Raw genomic sequence first — 27,557 nt, forward strand, 5'->3', positions numbered from 1 at the left:
TATCCCACATAGTTAAGTCACTTCAACATAGCCTTATGACAACTCCCACACCAAAACAGTACTTTATTTTGTAAATTTTGACCCATTATTACTCCCATGTTATGGTTTTTTCAGCTGTCAAGTGTACAAGGTGAAGAAAAAATTTAGTTAGATAGGGGTTGCACCTGGAAAATAAATTTCTTAAACTCCATATACACGTTTCAAAACTGCTGGGTCCCAAGTCCATCAATGAACTCCCGGGCTGCCAGTATCACGTGCAGCCTACAAAGCTACACTATCTGAATAGCTTATTAATTCTGCATAAATCAGGTCAATCAATGTGTCAACCTGTAACAGACTGCACACTTTTAACTGAACATGGCAAAATATTCACTCTCTAGAACTTTACATCATCATTTGATGTCAAACAATGAAGCAAATCCCAACAGTATATACAAAAAACAGCTTTGCATTTACAAAAGATTGTTTCCCATACTGATTAATCCAGGCAGCTAACTCATTGGTTTATGCAACTTTATTGAAGAAAAATAAATCAATTACTAGCAGAGCTATTAGTTGATCACTCATCCATTGACAACTTGCATCATTTATTCAGTGCTATATTAAACAGTGTATTGGAAGATAGATTAACTAATAGCTCCAAGCCTCCTAACAATTTAAATGAAAATTACAAAATGTTTGAGACCCTATTTTGGAATACAAAGGGTGTTTGACTTCCAATTTCCATTCTCTGTAGAACAAGAACAGGTCATTCCTTTATTGACATGCATAAAATACATCACATTTTCTGTTCTGCTGATGCTATAAATTCAATACCAATTCTCCAGCCACATCAGTTATGAGCATAAAGTATATCATGTAACCTCAAATCTCTAACAGTGGAAGGCTTACACAAGAATGGATGCTGCTAGAATAATGCTGCTTCCCTTGATGTGGCAACTGAGCATCCATCTCCCTCCCCCTCTGATGATTCTTCAGCATGTTAGAGCAGTGAGGAATGGTTTTAGTCTCATAACCAAGTTAGAGTGAAGACATTGGCCACATAATACACATGCTCCATTTTTTTAAAAAATTCTGAATCTTGGGCAACTGTTCTCTTGTAACTACTTTACAGTTTCTAAAAGCAGTTATTGTCCAAAGCTGGAAGAACTTAAGTCTTCTCAGATGAGCATGTGAATGAATGGAGGGAGGTAAACAAAAAATAAAATTAAAAAAGATGAGGTCTGATAGGGGAGCAGCCGGATAAGAAAATCAAAAAAGGAACAGTAATTTAAAGTTTATTCCAGCTATAATGCAGGTTATTCTGACTTTAAGGTAGCATCACATGGCATACTTCTGAGTCCATTCCCGAGATATTCTGTTGTACCTGTAAATAAAAAAGATGTTATTTAAAAAGTTAAAATAATTTTTAATACTTAAAAGGGAAGGAAAGAATCTATTTTACCTCTAGACTCACCAGGGAGTCACCTTTAATGGCTATGATTAGAATAAAGCCAACAAGGAAGAAAAAGCACTGATACTCAAAGCAATGTAGGAAACGAGAACTTTAGGCTTCAATACAATGTCCTAATACACTGAAAGTAGTATTTTAATAAAAACATAGAATGGTTAACAAAAATCAAAGACCTTTTCTGTCTCCTACCACTGAGCTAATGTTCTATTAGAAACTCTACAACTAGTATCCATTCCAACAAATTTTAACATTTAATCTTTTTTTTACAATTCATCAGAACAGCAGATTCTGTACATCTATAGCAATTTCCATTAAAGCCAGACCAAACAATGAACTGAAACATTTTTATCTGAATCCTAGACTTTGAAAAGTTACTTGACCCTGGATATTACCAAAAGAGAAAATGCCTTTGAGACTTCGGCACAGGCAGAAAAGACACTGGGTAAGGTGATAAAAGAGCAGTAATTTTCAAGATGAGGTGGGTGTGTCATGTGTTAATCAAAACTACGTGTAACTTTTAAAGTGTGGTGATTGGCGCTAACAAGCCCCACTTGAGACCTGATGAATGAGACTGGAGTACAACTGGGGGCATCTTTGTTTTAAAAGAGCAATAGGTAATTCATACCTGAGCAAGGTTATTTATTACTGAGGAAGATCACTAATACTGATAAAATGCTATCAATTTCTCCTTGTATTACAACCATGCCACAGGCCACTTACCCGAACAAATAATGAAGTGATAACTTTAAGAAACAAATATATAAAAGGGCATAGGAGAACTTTTGATTTATATTTACAGCTTGACCTCTATAAAACATTAACTAACTTCATTTCAAACCGAGAACTAAACATAATTCAACCATTTTTCTAACTTTAACATATAAAAATTCTTTCCTCCAATTCATGGTTACTTCATTTAAGGATACCTCTTGTAAAGCCAGCACTTTAAAACAAAGGTTTTTATTTAGCATACGGGGAGCCACAAAGTATAGCTGACACTAATGCATGCTTGTCAGTAATGAACATTTAGTATAGATGGTGAGGCTTAAAAGTGTTTCTCCCTTACATTGTTATCTCTTGGCAAAATTTTAACCAAGTTACCACATTCCATATAGTACTGAAGTTTAAAATATACCAATTTTAAAGTTAAAATTTAAATACTGTAGTAGTTTGAAAAAGAAACTAAAATTTTCTTTTCTTACTGGTGCTAGATAACTGGTTTGCCATGCAAAAATACTCTCAAGCAATAATGACTATTGGGTATACTTTCACGCTAAACAGAGATCAAGCAGTTAAATGTACAGTTTTCAGAAAACTGCCACATCTGTTACCTTTTGTTAGTTAATACAGTGCCTTAACGCATGCAGCACTCAAGTGCTGGCAGTACCATGAATAAGCGCACCATAGAGTGCAGATCCTCTTACCCTACAACATAGCGTATTTCTCTGTCCACTCTCTTGCTAACCTATTGTACCTAATTGAACAAGTATACTTAGCATTAATTATAACATACAAAAGTTATAATGGTAAAGTTGTACATACATAAAGAATTCAATATATAAAAAATTTAGACCAAATTTTTACAACAGTACCGATATTTTTTTTCAAAAACATAATTGGGGTGAAGAAAAAATACCTTTCTTCCTCAAAACAAAGTGACAAAACGTTCAACATGTTAGAAAAATAAAACATTTTTAGATGGGCTATTTATTGCTACATAAACCAAAACCTAGTAATTAAAAAAAAATCACATTTCAGTAACTGGCTTTCTGCACATTTCAACTATCATCTTACCAGATATAAGCATCAAGTCTTCTTGGCGTTGCCCTGATGACTTACAGCAAAGTATAAGCCTAACTCATTAAGAAAAGCCACTTTTTATACTGTTTTCTTAAACTAGTACATACTTACTTATCTCTGTCTGTTTTATAGATCCGTGCAATCTCTGGCACTAGGGGGTCATCTGGGTTTGGATCACATAGCAGTGAACAAATGGATAAAAGAACTGGAAGAAAACAAATGCCTGTTACCCATCATCAGGAATTTGGATAAATACAAGTATTTAAAAACATGTATTATAAACCTCAATCTTCAAAAGATTTTTATTAGTTTATATCTTAACCTCTGTAAGACAAAGCTTTACAGAGATTCTGCTTTATAGGAGACAAGCTCCTGGTAGGTAAGAAATACTAAAAATAGATCTTTGCTGGCATCAAGTTTACTGATTAGCTATAAAAATCTGCCAAAATCAGGGGTTCTAAGACAGTCAAATGATGCCATATTAGTTTATATTACCTTTTTTTTTTTTTTGCCGTGCTGCAAGCCATGTGGGACCTTAGTTCCAAACCAGGGATCGAACCCGTGCCCCCTGTAGCAGAGTTCTAACCACTGGACCACCAGGGAATTCCCTGTATTACTTTTTAAAATAAAATGGTATAAGAATTTAAGTAACTGGAGTTTCTTGGTACTCTGCAGGGTGGGGGGGACCTTGAATAAAAATATCTGGGGAACATCTGTGCAGTATTATTCTTAGCTGTTTGCCATGATAAAAAAAATCCACTTTCTGTCCTGCTCTCGAGGGAGTTTCACAGAAATTCACAACTGCCCCCACTGACTGTATGTTTTGTCTTCCTGAATTTATAAGGTAGAGACCATATCACAAAAGTACTGGTTAAATTTAACAACGCCAAGATCTATTACTAAGTGGGCCTTCAACTCTAGCTCTTACCCTGTCCTGTTCAAAATATCAACTTAAAAGATGCCAAGCATCATGGAACATGTACCTAATTCCTTCTAAATGTCTGTTATGTGCCAGACACTGTGCAAGGTTTTTATAAAAGTTTAAGATATAAAAGCTTAAAGTGGTCAAAAAACATTATTATCGCACATATAATTTTAAACCCAAGTGCGGGGGCAGATATAAAACTAAACCCACGTTTATAGAAAAAGTATTCAGTATTACAGTGCATTCCCAACGATGGTTAAAAAAATAACCTGGAACCTAGTATTAAAGCTTTCTTAATACCAGATATCTGGTGTTTAGAGAGCCTGATCTGAAAAGAAACTTGAATGTATCCAAGAGGGTGAAAAATAGGCTTAAAATTATGCCTCACTTAAAAGAATTACAGCAGCATTCACCCAAATTGTTTTTCTTTCTCCCCGCAAAAAGTATTTCCTATCAAATAAAATTTTGGGAATGCTACACAGTCCCTTTAAGGAGATTCAAAAGCACTGTACAAGCATATGAGAGGCTTTATGATGTCCTGCCTTAAAAAACAAATGAACAGGGGCTTCCCTGGTGGCGCAGTGGTTGAGAGTCCGCCTGCTGATGCACGGGACACGGGTTCGTGCCCCGGTCTGGGAAGATCCCACATGCCGTGGAGCGGCTAGGCCCGTGAGCCATGGTCGCTAAGCCTGCACATCTGGAGCCTGTGCTCCGCAACGGGAGAGGCCACAACAGTGAGAGACCCGCGTACCGCAAAAAAAAACCCCAAAACCAAAAAACAACAACAAATGAACAAACAAAACCAGTTTCACTTTGCATTTACCATACTCATATAAATAAAACTTTTGGTAAAACACAATTAACTATTTCAAGAAGCAATAAGTAAGTACTCAGCCAGAAATTGAGAATGCTTCGAGTCAGCTGCTATCCTCAAATATCTGAAATAATGTCATAATTAGCAACATTAAAAACTAATTTTGTGTACTAAGGAATGCCAATACTCCAAAACTGAAAATTACTAAAAGGCAGACTTCCTTCCCATTAAGTAGTTTTGTGTTAGATGATTTTATTTGTGGGGTAAAAGCGACATAAAAGCCACCAGAGTCATTCAAAGAGTAAGAGATGGAGAGACACTCCATCTCCATCTGGGATATTTACATGGAGACTGGACAACCTATTAAAGATGTCACATAATGGATCCCTATTAAAGTAGAAGAGCAGAATTTATCTACAGCCCTTCCCAAGACTATACATTTTAGACTATTATTAGGTAGGAACAACCTACCATGATCACAAAACACCTAACTAAAGGTTTTTAAAAAAGGTTTTTTTATCTAAAAAATAATAAACACAGGAAAGCAAAATCACAATTTTTCTGTGAGAAAGCTCAAGTTTCAAAAGCTCTATGAACTTTCGGTGTATCGTTTTAGCTAAAATTTAGGCAACGAGTGAATGAGATGTGCAGGTGGCTTGGGACTGAAAAATACTGTAGAAATCAATTTGTTCCTTTCCCCACCTTTATCAAAAAGTTGTCATTATAAAAATACTCAGAAAAGTAGGCTCAAAAATGAAACTCCTTTAACTATCAGAAAATCAGCCTCTCAAGACTTTCTCTAAAACTATTTTACCTTTAGAAATAGTTAAAGCAGGAGACCACTGTGATCTTAGAATATCGAGACAAATGCTGCCATTACTGTTAATATTTGGATGATAAATTCTTGTTGTAAATGCAACCTAAAAACAAAAACAAAAACAAAAAAAACTTTAGGTATTTTTCCCAAATAAAAACAAGCACCATAAACTTTGGCAGAAGACTTTAGCAAGACTCAAAATACTGTTAAAATTCTAAAAAATCAAATAGCTAAAACCTAATTAATACACCTAAAAGGACCAAATATTACAGAAACTGGTTTCTATATTCTGACCAAGATCCCTCAGGGGCTCTCCTATTTTTAATTAAAATGGAAAATACAACTTTGGGGCAAAAATTTTATTGTCAATGATATGGTGGGCTGTTCTGAAGGTTAACTTTTGGCCCTACCATATCATGAGTATCAAAGAGCCATTTGAAGGGTATTTAACATTCACTTAAAAATAAGAAACTTCCAGATGTAAACCAAAACACCCAGGCCAGCTCATTTAAGGCATCGAGTTACAAAGGTATGTATTTGAGCCTCCATTTCCACTGTACATAAAAAACACAAATTTGAATATCACAAAGGCATTTCATCTAAAATAACTGTCATATGCACCTATAATTGTGAAGATAGTTTTAGTGAAGTGCCAATGTTCTATATATATTATCTTCCATAGTTATTCATATAGAATGAGTTTATCTCAATGGCTCAAAAAATTAAGGACCACATGCTTTTAATACCTATAAACCAGTCACCCCAGTGCATTAAGCAACTCTTGAGTTTTGATAAATTTACTGTTATGTGTGCAAGCTCAAAGCCCAAAATGTATTACAGTCTGTCTAAACCCCAATACAAATACGGTATAATTTTTAGCAACATGTGAAAATGCATACTGAAGTTGGATATTTGGAAGTCTAGTATTATAAGACACTAGGGTAATAATCCAAATCTGTATAAGCACAATAAAGGGGAAAATAAAAAAAGCTTTCACATGGTATATTTGAGCCTTGCAACATTAAGGATACGGCAATTCTCACCTCCACTTACAAAGTTCAAATCCAGATTTAGCTGCTCTTTTAACTAAAGGTTAAGAGTCAGCATTCAACATCAGTGATTCAACTCAATATATACATTCAGCCTCAATTATTCTTATTCACTATACATTCATATCAATTTAACCTTGACTTACACAGAACCCTAATTTCTAAGAATTAGAAATTCTTATTTTTGAAATAGAACACAAATCTATACTCACAAATTTGGAGGGGAAATACTTGCCTTAGGTGGTTTGAAGGGGTAGTCTGTAGGAAAATGAATTGTCAAAAAGAATACACCACCTTGATATGGGCTGTCATTCTGTGAAAAGAAAAATATGCTTAACTCTATTTTAAATGTTACTGCTAGATAATTCATGTAACATTTCTATTTTCTAAGCATTTCTCTAATATGAAGCAAAATTACCTATTAACACTGCAAGAGTCTAAATTATCCCACAATGAAGTTCGTATTAATGAAAAATCACAATATTTCCTATAGAACAATGAACCCTACTTTACTTAGATCCTACTTTATGTAAGTTAAAGAAATTTAGAAAAAATAACCTAGAAACACAAGGTTCTAGACCCCAATTCTCACAAAGTATACTTAGCAATAAAAGTCTACATAATAATGTACCAAGTTATAATTTGAAAATATAAGTTTACATTTATTTGTAGACTATTTCTTCTAATGATAGTCATATATACACAAATGGCTTTGTACCTCAACAGGCTATTCTGGTTACTGGCAAACCAAAAAGTTAGGTCTTGTAGGTAACGTTAACAACTCTCTTCAGTAGGACAAGTAGAACAGAAACAGAATATGTTTTTAAAGAAAGTTTAGTTCCCAACTGGCTCCTCAAAATTCTCGTTTAAAAACCATAAAGTCTTGGGACTTGCCTGGTGGCACAGTGTTTAAGAATCTGCCTGCCAATGCAGGGAACACAGGTTTGAGCCCCGGTCCAGGAAGATCCCACATGCCGCGGAGCAACTAAGTCCCTGCGCCACAACTACTGAAGTCCACGCGCTTAGAGCCAAGTGCTCCGCAACAAGAGGAGCCACCACAATGAGAAGCCCGCGCACTGCAATGAAGAGTAGCCCCTGCTCGCTGCAACTAGAGAAACCCCGCACACAACAACGAAGACCCAATGCAGCCAAATAAATAAATAATTAAAAAATAAAAACCATGAAGTCTTTTCTTCAAAAGCACACTACTGAGTTCTCTACAGCCAATCAATACACAGGATTACTAGATTTGGAAAACTGTGGAATGTTTGTTTGGTCCATTTCAACAGAAAATACAGAATTTTAAGCAACAGCACTACTTTTTCTCCTTAGCTGTCCTGCCCACTTTGAGTATGAAGAACTCCTCAGTAAATAAATATTATAGAATGTTAGTATGAAGTAACATTTGGGAGAAACTTGCGAGTATTTTACATTTAATTGATTAACCAATAAAAGGAAAAAGACACTGTTCCCATTTTATGAGTTGAGTAAAATAGGACTTGAAATAACTTAGTGAAGTATACAATTGATACACGATAGAACCAGGATTCAAACCCAGGTCTTCTGAAAACCACTGCTTGACTCAGATCAAAGAATGACGACAAAAGATGGTGATCCAGTCAAGGATTTTAAGGTCAAATTTTTTTTTTAAAAAAGGGATTGCATAATTGTCTCTGGATATGCAAAGAGCCAACCTGAAGACGTGTTTCAAAATTTGCAGTAATTGAGTTATTACCAACACCTATTCCTCTCCATTTGAGTGAGGATGTATACAGCACTAATATGAGCCTTTTTCTATGCCCACTCTGTATGTGAGGCAAATAACCTTCACAGGTCTGACGCTGTAAGTTCATTTAATCCCCAGACCTCTGTAAAATAATTAAACATTAGTTGAATTACTTTAACTCCGCCGTTCTATTTACTAAGTATATGTAAGGGACACAGAACAATTTCTTATCTTGATGAGCTTACAGTCTGGTAAAGGGAGATACAGTGAAATGTTATAGCTATTATGAAAAATGAACGAGGGTGGGCTTCCCTGGTGGCGCAATGGTTGAGAGTCCACCTGCCGATGCAGGGGACACGGGTTTGTGCCACGGTCTGAGAGGATCCCACATGCCGCGGAGCGGCTGGGCCCGTGAGCCATGGCCGCCGAGCCTGCGCGTCCGGAGCCTGTGCTCCGCAACGGGATAGGCCACAATAGTAAGAGGTCCGCAGACCGCAAAAGAGTAAGGTACTAAAGAGGAGTTTTCACATATTATTAGCCTTTGCAGGAAAAACATAATAAACAACATAAATTGAAAAATTCACCCTTATGTAACAATAAAACAATACCCACTGCTTTAGTTCAAGATCTTACTTCAGATGGACCAAATATTTTACTGCAGATGGTTTTTGTATCTGATTCTGCTCAGGCTGCCAACAGTTACATTATTCACAGATACGGTACTTTCTTCTGTGGCTATGTATCATAGATTAGATGGAAGTTAACGTGGTTCTCAAAATAATTTCAACAATGTCTTTCTGCCAGCTCTGTTTACAATTTTAAAAAGTCAGGCACATAAATATCAGAAACAATATGTAAGGAAGTTAGTTTCTCCTCACTGCATCAATTCTTCATGGAAATTTCCCTTAACATAGCACAAAATAACCAACAAAAGTTTAAAAACCACATAACAAGCAACACTGCCACCTTCTTTCAATGGTTTGTTTTTATCGGCATTTGTGCTTCCGCAGTATCTTGCCTTCGGAAAGAATAAGCTAGCACGTAGTTTTTAAGAACCAAGCATTTTTGTTCAACCATCAAGATTTCCTTAATATAATCCATCAAAATCCAATAGTAACTGTCATGAAACCTCAATTAGACGATCCACACCTTAGAGAGTCAGAAATCTAGTTCTGTGACACTGCCATCACTTTGACCTAAGAAGCACTCCAAAGCAAAATAATTTTGTTAACGTTTATTCTTCCAGCAGATCTGCGATTTATGGATTGTTATGCCACCACTAGCCCTACTGTTTTGGGTCACATCTGCATGCCACTTAGGGTAGGCATACTAACAAAATAATATTATCTAATCAAACTGTGACGTTCTGTCATAAAGATGAAGTCAAAAGCCAAAAGAGCATGCTTGTTTCATTGATACACTTCATAGTAAGGATAATGATTAACCATTTACAAGCTGGCATCTAAACTTAGGTGCTTACTTACAAAACGTGCAGTTAAAACCTGCATTTTGTGTGAGTTTTTATAACTTTTGACTCATTCCTGAAATTACCCAAAAGTGAAAATTAACCTCCTCAGAAAACAAGTACATTTCAGAGACTAATGTTACTAAAGCAGAACTATGCTGTTATGGTATAAATATATTTTTTGCTCTTGTTAATCGGGAATATTTAAATAGTTCTGAAAATCAAATATTTGTTTTCAAAAAGCGGAAAACTGCTATTCCTTTATATTAAAAGGTTGCTGAAAAAATTAGCAAAGCATAGCCATAATCTGAAATACATATAAATAAAAAATGTTTCCTGAAAATAAAAGCAAATTAACAGCTGAAAAATTCTTCAGGATAAGCAATCTTCTATTTTGTGGAAAATTACTAACAAACTCCTCAATTATGCTTCACTTTGATTTACTATAGGTGCATCCCTTACCTTTTGGGAAGGAATAAATAAAATAACGAAGTCTCAAAAGTCAAGCAGAAAAACATTACACTGACTTAAAAGAATTGGTTTATTATGCACACCACCCAATTTTAAGTCTTAACTACCAACTCTTTTGTGCTTTATTAGTACAGACAACTAATTTTTATGAGACTATCTTAAAGCACTCTGAATCAAAGATGAGCTTTATTTGGTATAGATATGGCAAGGCATTTTACTGAATTCCTTGCTTTGAAAATTGGTGATCTATAATGGGAAAATTCTAGAAGTTGCAACTCTAAGTGCCTAAGTGGACCTGGTAGAAATTGTGGCAGACACACATTTTCTGAAGAAAGGAGGCAGCTGCTACTCCACCCCACACTTGCAGAAGGAGGGTCTAGTGAGAGGGTTTTTATGTTAAGATTATCAACGTGTAAAACACTGTGTGGGCCAGGACCTCCCTGGCGGTCAAGTGGTTAAGACTCCATGCTTCCGCTGCAGGGGGCACGGGTTTGGTCCCTGGTCAGGGCCAAAAAAAAAAAAACTTTGTATGGGCCTAACTGGGTAAGCCATGAGTTACTTAACTATATGTATTTAAGTGGGGGTGGGGTGGGGGCTGGGCGGGAATCACAATTTTGTCACCCATTAGACAAAAGCAAGCACTTAAAACAATAAAAATAGACCTTGAGGTAACTGGAAACAACCCTGACTCTGTAGTTTTTTCATTAGGATCTCAATCACAGACACATCTCAAATTGTTAAACTAAATATCCCCCCTCTATGTGATTTACAATCAGAACTGCTGAATAAACACTTGCTAAACCAACCCACCCACTGGCTAGCTTTTTTTCCCAAGGGCATTTCTTCTTTTAGAATTATAAATATCTACTTACTGACCATTATCTCACCTAGTACATTACTGCCAGTTATGCTGAGATTAAAATACCGAAAGGGGGAAGAAAGCAGAAAATTCAGTAACACACACACACACACACACACACACACACACACACACACACACACACACCCCCCTCAGAACAGAAATCCTTAGGTGCCTTCCACGTCAAAAAAAAATGTTAAAAAAAAAAAAAAAATGTTAAGTATTGTTCAAGATACAGTCTTACCCCAGGATGTTTTACTGTGCTTTAATTCTGTGAAACTCTTAGATGGTATCCATAATTCTGAATATTCAATTATCCAGCACATATAGTTTCTTATCTACCCAGGATAGAAAGGAATTTTGCTGTATTCAAAATATCACTTTCTAAGGACTTCCCTGACGATGCAGTGGTTAAGAATCCACACTCCCAACGCGGGAGGCGCGGGTTCAATCCCTGGCCAGGGAACTAAGATCCCACACGCCGCATGGCATGGCCAAAATGAGATAAAACAAAATATCACTATCTACCTAAAAATATTCAAATTTTACATGAAATTGAAATTCTATAAAAACTCAAATATCAAAATAATACAATTAAGCTGGATTTTAGGCAGCTACAAGAAAAGAGTAAGATCTTTGAGTAATATCATGGTACAGCCAGAAAACTAATGGGCTATAAGTCAGAAAGCTCTGTGACAATACTTTACATTGCTATGAAAGAAAATTAGAATTGAAGAGATATTTGATAGGTCACAGAAAAGCTATACATACTCTAGAACCTGAACACAGGGACAGACACTTACAGTATACTTAACTAATGACCAATTGTTTCTTTCAAAAGTAGTGCAACAACTATGGCATATCTCAAATAAAATTACAATGTAATAAAATAAAGCTAAAGGCTTAATTAAAAATTACTAACTACATCAATGCTGGATTTTCATTAAAAGCAAAAACTTAATTCTCAGTACTTACAGGTCCCATAATTGTGGCTTGCCAATGAAACACTAGAAAAAGAAAACACTCTTGTTATTATCTAAAAATACACAAGCTTTTTTGAAACTAACCATAAAAATCAACTTGAAAATTACTTACTATCATCCCCAACTGGACCTGCAGAACATTGTGCTGGAGGGTCACGGGCCAAATCACTAAGTTCCTACACCAAGACAGAAAATGCTGGATCATGTAACCATAATAGAAAACACAAGCAAGTAAAGACAGTCATCTGCTTCCAGTTATTTTTACACCATTCTTTAAGGGACATATAATCACAACTTACATCAACAATACATTCTATTGGAAAGAAAACATAAGTAACCCTAGTCCAGTTTCTGGGACACACTAGGCACAGTTATTTTATGGACACATACCAAGACAATCATCTCGGCCAGGGGTTCATAAAAGCACACACACACATCGCTATGAAGTTTTACTGCAGGCATACACCTCATTTTCCCATGCTTCACAGATACGCGGTGGGGGGGGGGGGTTGTTTTGTTAAAACAAATGGAAGGTCTGCGGCTACCTGTGCCATCTTCCTAACAGCACCTGCTCACTTTGTGTCTTTGTATCCTATTTTGATAATTTCTGTAATATTTCAAACCCTCTACCAGTAAAGAAAGATTACAACTTGCTGAAGATCCAGACGATGTTTTTTAGTAATAAAGTATTTTTAAATTAAGGTACATTTTAAAAGACATAATGTTATTGCACACTTAATAGACTACAGTAGTGTGAACGTTAACTTTTATATGCACTGGGGAAAAAAATGTGACTTGCTTTATTGTGATATTTGCTTTATTTGGGTGGTCTGTAACCAAACCCTCAATATCTTTGAGGTGTGCCTGTACATGAACAAAAGCTGTCCTCTTACAAAATGAAAAAGTTGTTATCAGACACTTTCCTAGGTTAAGAACTTAGGGCAGTTATCAACATTCATGTTATTTGCTAAGCTTTCAGACCATCTCAGAGGCTCTGTCTTAAATACTGTCTGCTGTCTTAAATACTCTTTTTCTGAACCACACTACCCAGTGACCACATTTTCTCCTTAAAAAATCTCTCATGGGGCTAGGTAAGTACCCCTTTTGGTTTGATCTCCTTATCCCTCAATTCAACCTTATCTTTTACTCAACATTGAGTATATCTCTGGAAAAACCTTCCTCTCCAGGTAGAAAAGCACTGTGCTTTTTTTGCTAAGAAGTAAAACAAGCAGTATCCACAATTCCATTTGACCTTATATTTCCAACGTAAGTGTAATTTAGCCCTTCCATGACTTGTGCATAAACCATATGGATAATCTAGTAAGAAAACAGAGTTGCTTCTTTACAAGTTTAAAAAAATTAATGATACAGCTTTATCTCTATATACCTATATATAAATTCCTACAGTACAGGGATTTATAGACCTTTGAGATAATAATGGACTTCTAAGAAAAAGGCAGGGAATACACTGCAGGAAGACAGATCAAATATTTGCCTTTACTATGGGCAAAATAATGCACTTCAGAAAACAGCCAATTGTTCAGGAATATCAGTCTAGATTCACTCCATTAAAAAAAAAAAGGTCAATGCAGAAGAACTGTTCTTGAGGGGTAATCATTTTGCAATATACATATATCAAATTATTATGTTGCACATCTATTACTTTGTATCTCAAAAACAAAACTGGGACAAAGGAGTGCCTTGATATACACTTTGCCAATTTGCTTCTGAATCTCAAACTATGACTGCTTATAAGGTTATCAAGGCAGCCAGGGAATCCCAGGAGTCACAATCTTAAGATGACTGGAAGATCAGATCAGACTTTTATGCTTGCCCATGTAAATATACCTCATTTGTTCAACGTATTTAAAGAAAGGGGGAAAACTCATTCCAGACACTTAGATTCTGATCAGTACTAATTACAGAAGCTCTTATCCCAGAGTTAAGCAACTAGTTAAAAGAAACTGAAACTATGTACAGCTTTAGCTTAGAACTGAATCATAGTTTTTTGAGTAAAAAAAATATACTGGCAGCTTGAACTAATCAACTATCCAAATGACTTTTTCATAGGCCAGATCAACTCTCATAAAGCATTTATTTGCATTCCATGATCAGCCACTTTATTATAATGGTAAGCTACTTCAATACCATCTCAAGGTATATACTTTATTGCAGATAAGGATTGAGCATAGTCTAACTGATATGAAGAGAACTTTTTTCCATGTTCCAAAACTTATTTAACAAGTTCTGTTGTTTAAATGATCCACCAAAAAAAGATAAACCAGAAGCTAAATTATGCAGGCTAACTTCCTCTGCCGGAACATAAGGGTCCAAAGAAGTCTATTTTAAGATTAAAAACTTACCTGTTCCAAACCACCCTCTCCCCTTTCCTACACAACAATAAAGACGTGAATTTTCAAAAATGCTACTAAAACCAAACACAAACTTGCGCATACAATTCAAATGCTCAAATATAGCATCATGAAATGAGGACAATGAATATGCACCTCCCTCAATATGGATTATCAAGTCTGGAGTCTCACTTTTAATCCAATTTAGACCCACTATTTCCTAGGCTTATTTCCACATCTCTAAAACACAATAGAAATGCCTGTTGTTACAAAACTTTTGAAAGAATGAATAAGATAAAGTACTTCAGCACACTATCTGGCATATAATGTATGAGGTGCTCAGCAAGCGAAACACCCACCTTGAAGGCAAGATTTCCTAGACAGGCACTCAAATCACTTGTTTACTAAACAAAAGCAAAACTGCTTTATAAATAGGCTACTTATTATAGCCTTAGCTTATTTAAATCTTTTGCCTATGTGATGAATTTTTATGCTTAGTTGTCTATAACATACTCTTCTAACAATTATATGGCTCATGCTATGATATACGTTAATAATACAAGGTCAGCAATTCGAGGGCTATTTGTGGATAGGCTTTTAAAGAAACCATGTTATTATGTGGTTGTATGAAATTACCAATACTTCACCATTTCTGAACTGCAATTTCATGTGGTTCTACCTAAAACTGTCAGGTAAGCATGTGAACTCAAATATTACTAAAATGAGTTTCTTACACAGATCTACCCCAAATTTATGTACTTTTCTGTACTTACACACTTTTACATATGTTAATAAGAAAAATATCTAGCATTTTAAATTAAAAAGTAATTTAATGATGGGTGGTCTAACAAAATGCCCAAGTGATGCTGAAACAACTTCATAAACTTCAGGAATCAATAAAGCTGACCTAGAATATATCAACATCCTACTTTGAAGTTGCACGTTTTATGAAAAATCTAAGAAAACATTTTTTAACGAGTCTTCCTGCACATGGACATCTCTGAATCACTCAGCCTCTATATGCTGACATTTTCACTCCTTTAGAGTGAATGTACAATTTCAGAGAGCACTGAGTTTAATTAAGCTCTTCACTCCCATAACTTCAGGCTCTTATTCCCCTCAGATAATTTCTAAATGCCTTATTTTCCAAGTTCTCTGTGACTAAGAAACCTCTTAAGTAATACTCAAAGATCTAATATTCGGCCAAGTATGTACCAAAATCGACTTTAAAGTCAACATAAAAAAATGACCTAAAGTAATTTTAAGAATCAAAATATCTTTTAAATCATATACCAGCACTTACCTCAAAGATGCCAACTAATTCTCATGACATTATTATGTCCATAGCAGAAGCAAGTAAGATATAAAAATATCTTAGCAGTGAAAATATATGAGAAAAAGCATAATAAGTCATCTCAGATGCTCTTCCATGCACCACTGTCTACTCAAACCCTCTTCTACTTTCCTGGAAATGCTTTTCTCATACTCCACAGGTATGACTATAGTGTTGGGGTGACTGTCAGCCACCATTAACCAACTACTCAGAAAGGGTAATCAGAGAATTTTGTTCCATCTATCCCTACCCAAGATTTTCAAATTGAAGCTGGAAAGGACACTTTTTCCTTCTCTAATCAGGAGCTGTAAGGATGTGACCCAGAGCTACTAGCAGGCATATGCCCTGAAATTACATGGTGAGTCCAAAGAAAAAGAGGCCACATTGGGCAGCAGAGATAAAGAACTAACCTGGCATACAGACACACAATTTCAGTTCCTGAGGTTGTAGCTTGCTCTAATTCCTACAGTTACTGCTTTGATTGTTAACCACCCCAGTTTTCTTCAAGGGGCGGGGGCAGCAAACACAGAGTAAGGAGAGATCCACTCTAAGCAGAGTGCTACCTGGGCCCCATTACCAATTATACACATTTTAATCCATGAAATGTGTTGCTTTAATCGTGCTGTAAAACATGTAAGAAATATAAATGAAGCAAAGTCTCAAAAGGAAACTAGAGGAAGCAGGGAGAAATCATGTGGCTTACCTAGTAAAAAGTTAAACTTTCAATAATAGGAACTAAAGATTAACTTAAATCCATTTCTAAAATAAAAAGTGTAATATCAGCTCAAGTTTCACCCAACAAAGCATTTATTCATTTATATGAAGACTACCTTTTTTGGTGTCAAGCATGTTAGGTCTGAAAATACCAAGATAGAAAACATAGAACATGAATGCCTCCCCCAATAGACTGAGCTAAAAAAAAGCGCAGACATAATACAAAACCAAAAAATTATATTTCAAACAATCTGAGTGCTTAAAGTAAAGGCATTCAACTGCTTTGTGAATCCTGAAAAGGTTATCACTAACCTTGCCTGGGTTTAAAACAGTGACATTTGAACTGGATCTTGATGGAAGGATAAGCATTCAAGGTAGAGAAACTAATTCAAAACCAGGGGTGTGAAAGAAAACAGGCTGTAAAAACTTGCTTGTAGTTTGGTATACCAGAGACACAACAGGGTACTGGTAAGGGAGTAGCAGATGTGGCTAGAAAGGTTAGTCAGGGCTGGATCTTTTGAGAGTCTTGAATATTATGGCAAAGACTATTCCATAGCCAATGGGAAGTCACTGATTTTTAAGCAGGAATAGTTTTTAAGTACGAGTAAGACAAATGAGATTTGGATTTTTTGATGTACTAGCAGTAGTACATTAGGAGTGACTGACTTTTTAAATTATTAATCCTAAAAGCAGTCATGTATCTGTGTACCTAGCTTGACATTACATTTTTACTATACCTCCTTCAGATTTTAAGTTTTGCAGATATAACAGAAGCTCTCTCATGTACTCCCCAGATGCCCTTCCCTTTCCCTGACAGGTTAAGACTATCCTAAATTTGGTTTCTGCCATTTCTCCACCTTTTCATTCACTACTACACATGTATATAGCATTGTTTGTGACAAGGTCAAGGACTTCTAAGAACCTGATGAACTACTGACCCTCTATCCCTCAAATACACATGCCCACACAAAATTTTACTTAATTTATGGGATGTCAAAGACCCTCCTCACCCTCCAAATTGTAGGAATACCTACTACAAAGGATGTATGAGTAGATAACTACATTAGGAAACGATAGCAGTAATTCAGGTGAGAGAAGAACATAAACTAAGCCACTGGGGATGAAAAATATCTTAAAACACTGATCACTTTACCCTTACAACCACCTTATGGAAATAGGTCTCATCTCCATTTTACATTAGTGCCGCACCCCCCCCCTCCCCCCACCTTAAGAGGGGAAAGGAAAGACTGAGTTCAGATACAGGACATACTGCGCTTCAGGATGGGTAGGAAAGCAAAGTAGTGTATCTACTAGATAACCTGAAAAATAGGTCCAGGGATACATTTAAGGCTGCTTTCTCAAGAGTGTCCTTGCATCAAAGATGTGTTTAAGTTAAAGAATTTGATATGGTACTTGGCAAACTGGAGGAAAAAAATTTCAATCACACCAACCCAACTCTTCATCAAGACTACTGAAATAAAATAGTTGGCAGGGGAGTTTGGCACACACTAGCTAAATGCTCCACTCACCTTGAAAGGACACTGGATCAAGGACAGGGTACGATGCTAAAAACTGTACTCTCCGTGAAAAAAAAAACCCACCAAAGTTAGACACTTCTATGCCATGGTGTACTCTTTTGGGGAAATAGTCTCCTTTCGGGATCATCTTTCTCTGAATTGCTTCTCCCGAAACCTCCTGAACACCTGGCTAGTGTGAGAATCCAGGCCTTCTCCCACTGGGAAATACGTTTCTCCCTTCCCTTTAAAAGCCTAAATAGACCGATAGGAAAAGGAGTCAATCAAATTTCTCTTACAGGCAACCAACAGGTATAGCTTAAGCCAGTGAGTGTTCTCATCTGGAGGTACATGATTAAACATTAATGAGTCTGACCATTCATTATGTGGGACTCAAAACAGAAAGCCTACAGTTTGTTTTGAGGAAGATCTTTGCTTCTATCACCATGGGACACAGTATCTTTGACAATTGACTGCTGGAGATAAAACATGAAAAGGCTGAGAGACACTGGCCAAGAACAGAAGTCTAAACATACTGCTAAATATTTGGTTTTTGTTTCTCTAGTCTCTCTACACCTTCCTCACTCGATATGAAATGACCAACCACAGACTACAAAGAACAGGAAACCAAGGTATTGAACAGATTAGAGGCTCTGAGAGATGTCAGGGAAGTATAAGAAATGGCCACTGCCTCCAAAAGGCTTATAAACTGGAAATACAAGAACTATTTATGAATAACTATAAAGCAGCCATAAGAGTAGATGAGCCTCTAGTAAGATTTAAGACCTCCGGTAACTATTATTTACACATTCTGCTGAACATTCTTTCAATGACAGCCATTACTTATACATTAGATCAACATAACCAAAGTCAGCATTTATGAAAACAAAATTTGTTTAATCAATTCTGCTACTGAAGTGTAACTCCCGGTATAACCTTTTCTAGTTTGTCCAGTTCCATCACTCTCCCAAGGGCTGGCCAAAATTTAACCCAGATGACTACTGTGGTAAGGTCAAGTACAGTAGTTAATTACGATATTAAGTACAATAATTACCACAATGTTCCACGATCATGTTATCCCAATCTCTGCCATCCGTCTTGCATCATCACACAGTCATAATAATAGCAGTACGGATACATTTCCTATCATCACTTTTGGGAAAACTTGAAGTCCATCCCATTACTGCAAGTTAATTTCTTGTATTTTATTCAAGGGTCCATTTCTTTCAAAACTTTTACTTGACTTCAAGATTTGTATAAGCATGGGAATCAACACTATGAAGACAGCCCTTGGGACTTCCCTGATGGCACAGTGGTTAAGAATCTGCCTGCAATGCAGGGGACATGGGTTTGATCCCTGGTCCGGCAATATCCCACATGCCGCAGAGCAACTGAGTCCACGTGCCACAACTACTGAAGCCCACGTGCCCTAGAGCTCGTGCTCGACAACAAGAGAAGCCACCGCAAGAAGTCCACGCACTGCAACGAAGAGTAGCCCCCGCTCCCTGCAACTAGAGAAAGCCCGCGCACAGCAACTAAGACCCAATACAGCGCCCCCCCCCCCCCCCCCAAAAAGGACAGCCCTTGCCTCTTAAACCTATACTGAGCAACATAAAATACTACCTTGGGAGCTGGATGAGATGAGGGCATGAGGTAGGAAGGAGAGTTAAGTGCCTTTAAGAAATTCTGAAATAAGAATCACCCTCAAAGAACCTTTACGACCTAGCAATATAAAGGTATATATCTTGACCAATGATAGAGGTCAAAATGCAATAGTAATTACCCAATGAGGCAGACAATAATTGCTCTAGTTCTTATAAAGATCAAGTAAACAAAAAGTTTTTAAACTTCAATGTTGTGAAATTTATTTTACATACCGCAGGTGGATACAAACAGCAAGGAAGGAAACAAGTATCTCAGAAATGCATGGTTACCGGAAGTCATTTCAAAAGAAGGAAGCTTGGCAAAAAGATTTTGGGATCTGAACAATTTCATATGTGGACGTAAGAATGTGAAGGAATAGTCCCCTTAAAAATCATTTCAGTTTGGAATTTGTGATTTCTTCTAAGAAATTCTGAAAGTTTCTTTTACATTAAAGATTAAGACGTTAAGTGCTGCATACCATGTCTCATTACATCACTAACAAGAAATTAACTTCCTGTTTAGCTGTAATTATGAGACAAGTATGCCTGTTCATTCAGACAAGGTACAAAGAATAGCCTGAATGAATAATACTGTAATTTTCTTTCTTTAGATCACCATTAAAAATAAGTCACTTCAGATTACTCAAAGCTGTTCTTTTGTAAGCAGTATCTCTAAATGGGCAAAGACACAGAGCCAAATTTAGTTCCTAAGCTTTGATCCATGAAAGCAAATAAGGCATTTTATAGATATGAAAAACAAAAACTAACAGCAGTCCAGTGGCTGAAAACATTCAATTATACATTAGCCAGGAAACTGTAACAAGGCTAGGATTAATATGAGGTATTCCATCCTGAAAATGAACAAGTAACCAAGTAGTGAATCACAACTAAGACCCAAAAGGTTAAATACAACAAATTTAGCTAAGAAAAGCTGGCTGGAAGTCTCTGAATGATACAACATTATGTTCAAAGTATAGTTGGAGATAAAAATCCGATGTTTGGGCAAAGTATAAAATACTCATTTGAACTTTTCCCCTCCCCACGTAACAGGACCGAGGGTACCATTTTGAGACTAAATCTCATCTAACAACATAGACTAACAAATGATATACTCACTAAACATACCCATTTTTCATTACACTATACAATTTTGAAATAAGATCATTGTTATGGTAGCAAAACTAGCTCAAGAGCACAAAATTTCCAGTGAAATAAAAATCATTTAATTTTGTTAACACTAATTTGTCTTGGAAAGGGAATTAGTTATGAAAAACACACTAAACAGTGAAATATATATATATAACTATATATATAAAATATCGTACAGGAAAGGCATTTAAATAAACCTATCTTTAATAATGGGTGAATCTGACATTGGAATAACGATTCCCCTTATTTTAAATAAATGCTTCCCTTACTTGATTTATAATTTTGAAAAGCTGTACAGAGTGACAAATACCAATTTATGTGTTTACACCCTCGTTTCCTTCACTCAAAGAAGACATCCTCATGGGTAGTAACAGGCTTCCCTGTATTTTGTCCCCTGAGACTAGACTACTGTGCCGAACAGTAAGACCTCAATAAGTATTGATTAAATGATTATCCCTTATGTCTGAGGTTCTTAACCAGAGGGAGGCTTCAGAATCACCTAGGGGACATTTCAAAATTATGCCTGTTCCCAGAGAAATGGTTCAGTAAGTCTGGCAAGACCTCATGTACCTATATTCTTTAAAAAGCTGTTGAACATTCTGATATATAAATGTAACCCATGTCAAAACCCACATACACCAAAATCTAGTAGAATGCAAAAGCTAATCTAGGATTTGAGAATTCAATCTGAAACATTTTAATCTCAATACTAGGAATTTGGTGTCTTCTTTAATAAACGGATTATAGTGATATGCTTTGGAAAATCCTCAAGAATTGACTGTTATCTTAGATAACAAAGGACACCTGAACGCACGAGTTAACATGCAATATGATAGAGATATCCCGTGATAGTTTTTCCCCAGTGTTAAAGAGTATTCAACTTTCCACTTGTATGATAACTACTAGAATTAACATTGACGGCGATCATGATGAAACCAAAGCATAGTGTCAACATCACCCTTATTCGAATAAAAAACTGAGGTCATTACATGATCAGCATTTCTCAGTCAACAAACGCCCTACAAACTAAGTTAGCTGGCTAAAGACAAGCCTTGAGACATGATGCATACAGCCTACAGGCTTACTGGAAAGAAGTTTATGATGCCCCTAGTGATTAGTCAGCACCTAGTAGTTCCCTTAGTCCTTGAAGATACTAACCGAAAAGAAATTCACTACTTTCAAAACTTATGTCAGCTAAAATCTAAACTCACAAATAAGCTATAACCTAAGAATAAAGTTCAATCCCAATTATTTAAATGTGAAGTGGGAGGAGAGAGCTTATTTCAGGAAGCAAGATTAAATTTAGGAATTGAAATTGTTCAAAATAGCAGAGAGCATGGAGTTTAAGAGCTCGAGTTCTTGAGGTAGACTATCGGATTTGAATCTCAGTCTCTTACCAGCCATCTGACCATAGACAAGTAACTCACTCTATACCTGTTTCCTCACGTATAAAATGGAATGGTAAGAGCATCCATCTCATATGGTTGTTGTGAGAATTAAATAAGTAGATACTCATAAAGGGCTTAGAAACAGTGTTCAATACAGAGCAGATGCTAAGTCTAGCTGTTAGGAGAATGATGCATACAAAAGAAAACTTTTAAAATACCAAAACCCTAAAAAGATGACATGACAATGTAGTGGTTAAGAGCACACACTGCAGAGCCCAAATTGCCTAGGTCCTAATCCCAACTCTGCCATGATATGAGGACCCTTTTTTTTTTTTAAACCTCTCTGTGCCTTAGGTTTCTAATTTTAGAATGGAGATATTAATTATACCTACTTCCTTGGGGTGTCATAAGAGTTAATTCAAGTGCTTCAAACAGTTCTGACACACTGCAAACACTCAAAGCATGAGCTATTCTTTCAGGCTTGGTTCACATTACATTTTATGTAAAGTTCTCTTTAAACTTCCCCAAAATACATGCACTGTGGTCATTCTGTTTGATGAGAATAGTAAAACTGCCTCTGGCTCCCAAACACCACCAACCAACTAGGGAGTTCACATATTTTATTCTTGTTGACAGCCTTATAAGACCACAGCTTGTCCCAATAAAGAATACAAGGGGGGAAAAAAAAAGAATAGGGCTGTTTGATAAGGCTGCTCGGTCTAATAAATATTCAAAAAAACTACAACATAAGCTTTAGAAAGAAAACAAATTTAAAAGCTTAATCAAATGAACTGCTATTGATTAAAAATATTCCAACAATAAGCATTCCAATAAAATGATCAGTGAGGAATAGATATATCTTAACATTCAGAATCTGGGGGGATGCAGACAAGAATAAATTAAAAATAAAAGAGAGGTGCTTAAAATAAAGAGCATCTCCCATCAGAGTTGTCCACTTGCTAAAACTGTTTGAATCTGGGACTTTTTTTTTTAAAAAGTTTGACCATATGATTCTGACAGTGACAGCTGAAGACCAAACCACATGCACAACAAAACTTTTCTACAGGTTGAATCAAAAATGTCCCACATCAACACTGTTTTTTTCCAGTTTGGAAAGTGTTATGTCAAGTTTCTGTATTACACAGATCTTCAAAGTATTTACAAAAGGAGACAATCTGGTATTGATGAAGAGTACTAGAGTCGAAGAGTTCTTTAATAAAAGCTCTTGAAAATTAAAGTTGCAGTAATAAATTGAGTGCCTTGTGCTAGGGGCCTGTTTAAAGCCACACATTAACTTATTTAATCCTTAAGAAAAATCCTGGACTCTAAAATTTGTTTTGCTCACTGCTGCAACCCTAGTGTCTAGAATAGTGCCTGGTACACACGAAACACTCAATTATTTATAGCTCATACACAACAAATATTCATTTTATAGAGGCACACAGGTAAATCTGCCCAGCCCTAGAATTCTAACTGGAGCATTTCTGCTCCGAAGTTCACACTCCTAACCATTATACTGTCTCTCTAGAGCTTTTAAATCATTAAAGTGGTGTCACAGCAGCTGGGTATCACCTGTAAAAGAAAAAAAATCAATGAGACCTTCCTTTAAAGTGTTCTGTTCCACGTGCATAAAAATCTATGGATTTGAAATTATTCCACATCTTAGTGGCCCGAATTAATTCCTATAGATAAAAGGTTTTGATTTGTACTGAATACTATGTTCAACTATATTGCAAAATATAAATAACTATGCTTCTCCAGTGTGTTGCTGGCCTTCAAAGTGGTCACAGAAAGAGATGTTTAATAATCCTTTGTACTTTAAGTCTTAACTCCTAAACTCCTTTTTCCATGGTCTCAAAAATACAAAGACTGAAGTTTGTATTTCACACAAGCCCCCAGAGACAATGCAGTGATGGCCTAAATCAAAACTTACCATTTCAACATCAATACTTTGAATCTAAACTTTCATCATTCATAAGATACCAGTTTTGCCAAATACGTTCCAAAGTCACACGTTAAATAAATGTAAAATTAAGCAGCATCAGGTCTATTTTTAGTAAAGCCAAGTCCTTGCCATTCCGTCCATGTAAACTGTTTAAAAAGCAACCTATCAAAACCAAAGTTTGTAATCCACAACCTCCTCTATTTCCTAGTTTTAGTAAGGCTGAATTTATTCCATGGCATTTTTTTCAAGTTAGCTGTAAATACTCCACCCTCCTTGATTGTGCAAGAACCAAACACATCACACACAAGTTACAAAAAAGGGAAATACAGTCTGAGAGTCTAAGTCTTGAGCAGGAGATCTTAGGGCAGTGTACAACCTGATGTAAAAGTTAACATTTAACAAAGAATATTATTTCATATTATTACGAAAGGAGATGCCGGAAAGAGCCTGAACCACTTAAAGCAGCCGCCATCTTAAAATGCGGGATAGAAGTTAGAGCAAGAAAATGAGACTAAACCACCGGAGGTGGAGGTTCCGCTCACCCACCGAGCCTCGAAAAACCCTATTTTTTCCAACATGGATCCACAGTGTACCATCAAACCTCGTCTTAAATAGCTTAACAATTTCCCCGGAGGCTGCTATGAAACGGACTGAGGCAGACATAGGTACACCTACCCTCCTCTCGCTGCCACCACACTCTCCCCCCCCTCCCCCGCCAAAGCAAAACGGAGCTTCCAGAAGGGCTTTCCATCAGTTCCCGGCGCGCCTCTGATGAACAGTTTCGGGTGAAAAGCCGCAACTACAAAACACAGAAAGCGGCAGCACTGTGTCAGCCCACCTCCTCCCAGCCCCACTTACTCCTGTGCAAGCTGCCCAGAGTCGAGCAGTTTCTGGCCAGGCCCATTCACTACTCTTCAGCTGGTGAGACTTCTACCCCGACCCCTTAATCATGTTCGGGACCCGCTGCATTTCTTAGGTCTTCTCTCCTCTGAGATTCCCCCGTCTATTCTTCCAGAAGGCCCGGAGCCTTGATCTTACAACTAAAATAAGTTTCCAAGCCCCGAGAATAGGAAGCGCCGTGACATTTACGGGAGCGTCTCCCGGCATTTCCGAAGAGGGACTAAACTCTTCTTCTCGAAGAATCGAGGCGCCTGCAATCACCACTCTCCCTCATCGCTAATTTGCACCGATTCCATTGAAACACGCTCAAGATAACAACACCTCACTTGCCGCAAGTGCTCTGAGTTTTCCCCCTCGCTTCTTCTTAAAGTACAGCCGCGTTCCCCATCCCCCAATGGACGAAGTGACCCAAGGAAGAGTCTTTCCGAAATTATACCCCCCCCCCCAATGCCAAGGCTCTCCCTCCCGGCTGGGCCTTCCTTTCCTCTCACGCCCCCATTCCCTCCACCCCATGGGTTACCTTATTAATCCGTTTCAGCGCCATAGTCTGTGCTTTTCGTCTGGCTCCTCACTATCTCGGTGTGTGTTCAAAGTTCCGGCCAAAACTCTTGATTATCCCGGCGGCTGGGAAGGATTGTCTCTTGGTCTCACACCGGCTCTGCCAGACACAGGCGCCTTTTGCAAAAACGGAGCAGATCAGCACTCGCACAGGCCCCGCAGAGACCCTGACGAGTCCAAGTCCCTCAAAAACGGTCGCGATCCGGGGTGGGTGGGGCGGCAGAGCCACCGACAGCCTCTATGCCGAGCTTCGGCCCGAAGAGGGGGCGAGGGTGCCGGGAAGAGCGGAGGGGTGGCTCCAACTGTGACTTCCCGGCCTCTCGAAAGGAAGAGACCCGGGTGGGAAAGGAAGAGGCGTAGGAGAAAGGGGTGGGTGCGGGGCAGGGTCCGGGGCCCAGCAGAGGAGGAGCCGGGGCCTAGTCGGCGCTACGCCGGCGTCACTAGGGCAAAGAAAGGCAAGGGGGGAGGGGAGAACAGGAGACTCCGGACTGACGCCCGGCTTCTTTCGGCCGCTGCTCAAAAGTGCGGCCGGGGAGGGGAAGGAAATAAATCAGAGGCTGGATGTGTACCGCTGTCCCCTCAGCTAGAGCTATGCTGTGTCGCCCCTGACGCCACCATACACTCCGCCTTCCAGCGCGCTCCCGCGCGCTCCCGCCCGCCCAGCCACCGCCACCACGCGCCCGAGCTGCCCCTGAGGCTCCGGCTTAGGTGCGAGGACGCGCCCATTCCCCCTCCCCCTTAAACGGGAAAGGCCCCGGCGTCCCCAGCCTTCCCACCCTACCCCACCCAACAGGCTGGTCACTCAAGCCACCGAGGGCCTGTATTTCCCTCCTTACCCGGCCGGCCACTGGGCCGGCCTCCCTTCCCTTCCCCTAGCCGTCCACACCCACGCGTACAGAGGGGCCGGGGCCTCCCTCAAGCTGCGGCCTCGGCCTCCTCCCCGCGCGGCAGCTGGTGCCTCCCCGGCCCTACGGGGCTCACGCGCACGACACAGCCACAAGATGTCCGCTCTGACGGAACTACTGCCAGCTGCCACGCTCCGCCCCTCCCCCCTCCTCCTGCCTCTTCACCGCCGCGTATCAGTCCGCCAACGCCGCCGTCGCGAGCGCGGCGCGAATCTAAGGGCGAAAGAGGACGGCTTGCTCCCCAGGTCCTGGGCCGAGCGTATCTGTGCCAACCCCCTTCTCCTTCTTTTCGGAACAGCACCTTCTTACTAAACAGATCGGAGGTTGGACTGGGAGGGCGGGGGCCGGAGGCAGGTCATGGGCTGGGGGGAAGGGTAGACGAGCGGCGGAAACCCTTAGACTCAGAGAAGCATCGAGAACCGGAAGGAGACCATGGGAGGAAGGTAATGGAAGCGGCAGCTGCGCGGTCGAGCCCCATACCCCTCCCGACAGCGTCCCCCAATTTCCTCACTTGGTATTGAGGAGGCGAATCTCGCGAGAATCTCGTGGCTGGCTAACAGGAGCTGTAGCGCTGCAATGACTTAAGGGCAGTTTTGTGCCCTCTTCCTGATAGGGGCCCGCCCCCAAATCCACAAATTCTCGCGAGATGCAATGGGGCACCGGATCGACCTGGGGCGGGCCGGGGCCGGGAAGCACCGCCCCTGAATGCTTATATTGGTGGGAGGGAGAGGAAATAGAGTTTCCCGCACTGGTAAGAGCGCGAGCCGACACATCCCTCTGTCAGGCGCTCAGTCA

General features: G+C 38.5%; 1 protein-coding gene across 6 annotated transcripts; it reads right to left on the reverse strand.

Moving 5' to 3' along the window:
* Window positions 1-499: 499 nt before the first annotated feature.
* UBE2D3 (ubiquitin conjugating enzyme E2 D3) lies at window positions 500-27,353 on the reverse strand. Of its 6 annotated transcripts, none has more exons than XM_065878212.1 (8): window positions 27,274-27,353; window positions 25,820-25,974; window positions 12,475-12,538; window positions 12,355-12,386; window positions 7,094-7,171; window positions 5,807-5,912; window positions 3,365-3,458; window positions 500-1,366 (listed from the first exon to the last, which is right to left on the reverse strand). In XM_065878212.1, the coding sequence occupies exons 2-8, from the start codon at window positions 25,841-25,843 to the stop codon at window positions 1,321-1,323; spliced, it is 444 nt and encodes a 147-aa protein (XP_065734284.1). In that variant the 5' UTR covers window positions 25,844-25,974; window positions 27,274-27,353; the 3' UTR covers window positions 500-1,320. The 6 variants fall into 6 exon arrangements, with proteins under 6 accessions (XP_065734284.1, XP_065734282.1, XP_065734281.1 ...); XM_065878210.1 differs by lacking the exon at window positions 27,274-27,353 and adding an exon at window positions 26,920-27,076; XM_065878209.1 differs by lacking the exon at window positions 27,274-27,353 and adding an exon at window positions 26,754-26,880.
* Window positions 27,354-27,557: the final 204 nt, after the last annotated feature.

The sequence above is a fragment of the Phocoena phocoena genome, chromosome 5, assembly GCF_963924675.1.
Source record: "Phocoena phocoena chromosome 5, mPhoPho1.1, whole genome shotgun sequence".
In the NCBI taxonomy this organism is placed as follows: domain Eukaryota; kingdom Metazoa; phylum Chordata; class Mammalia; order Artiodactyla; family Phocoenidae; genus Phocoena; species Phocoena phocoena.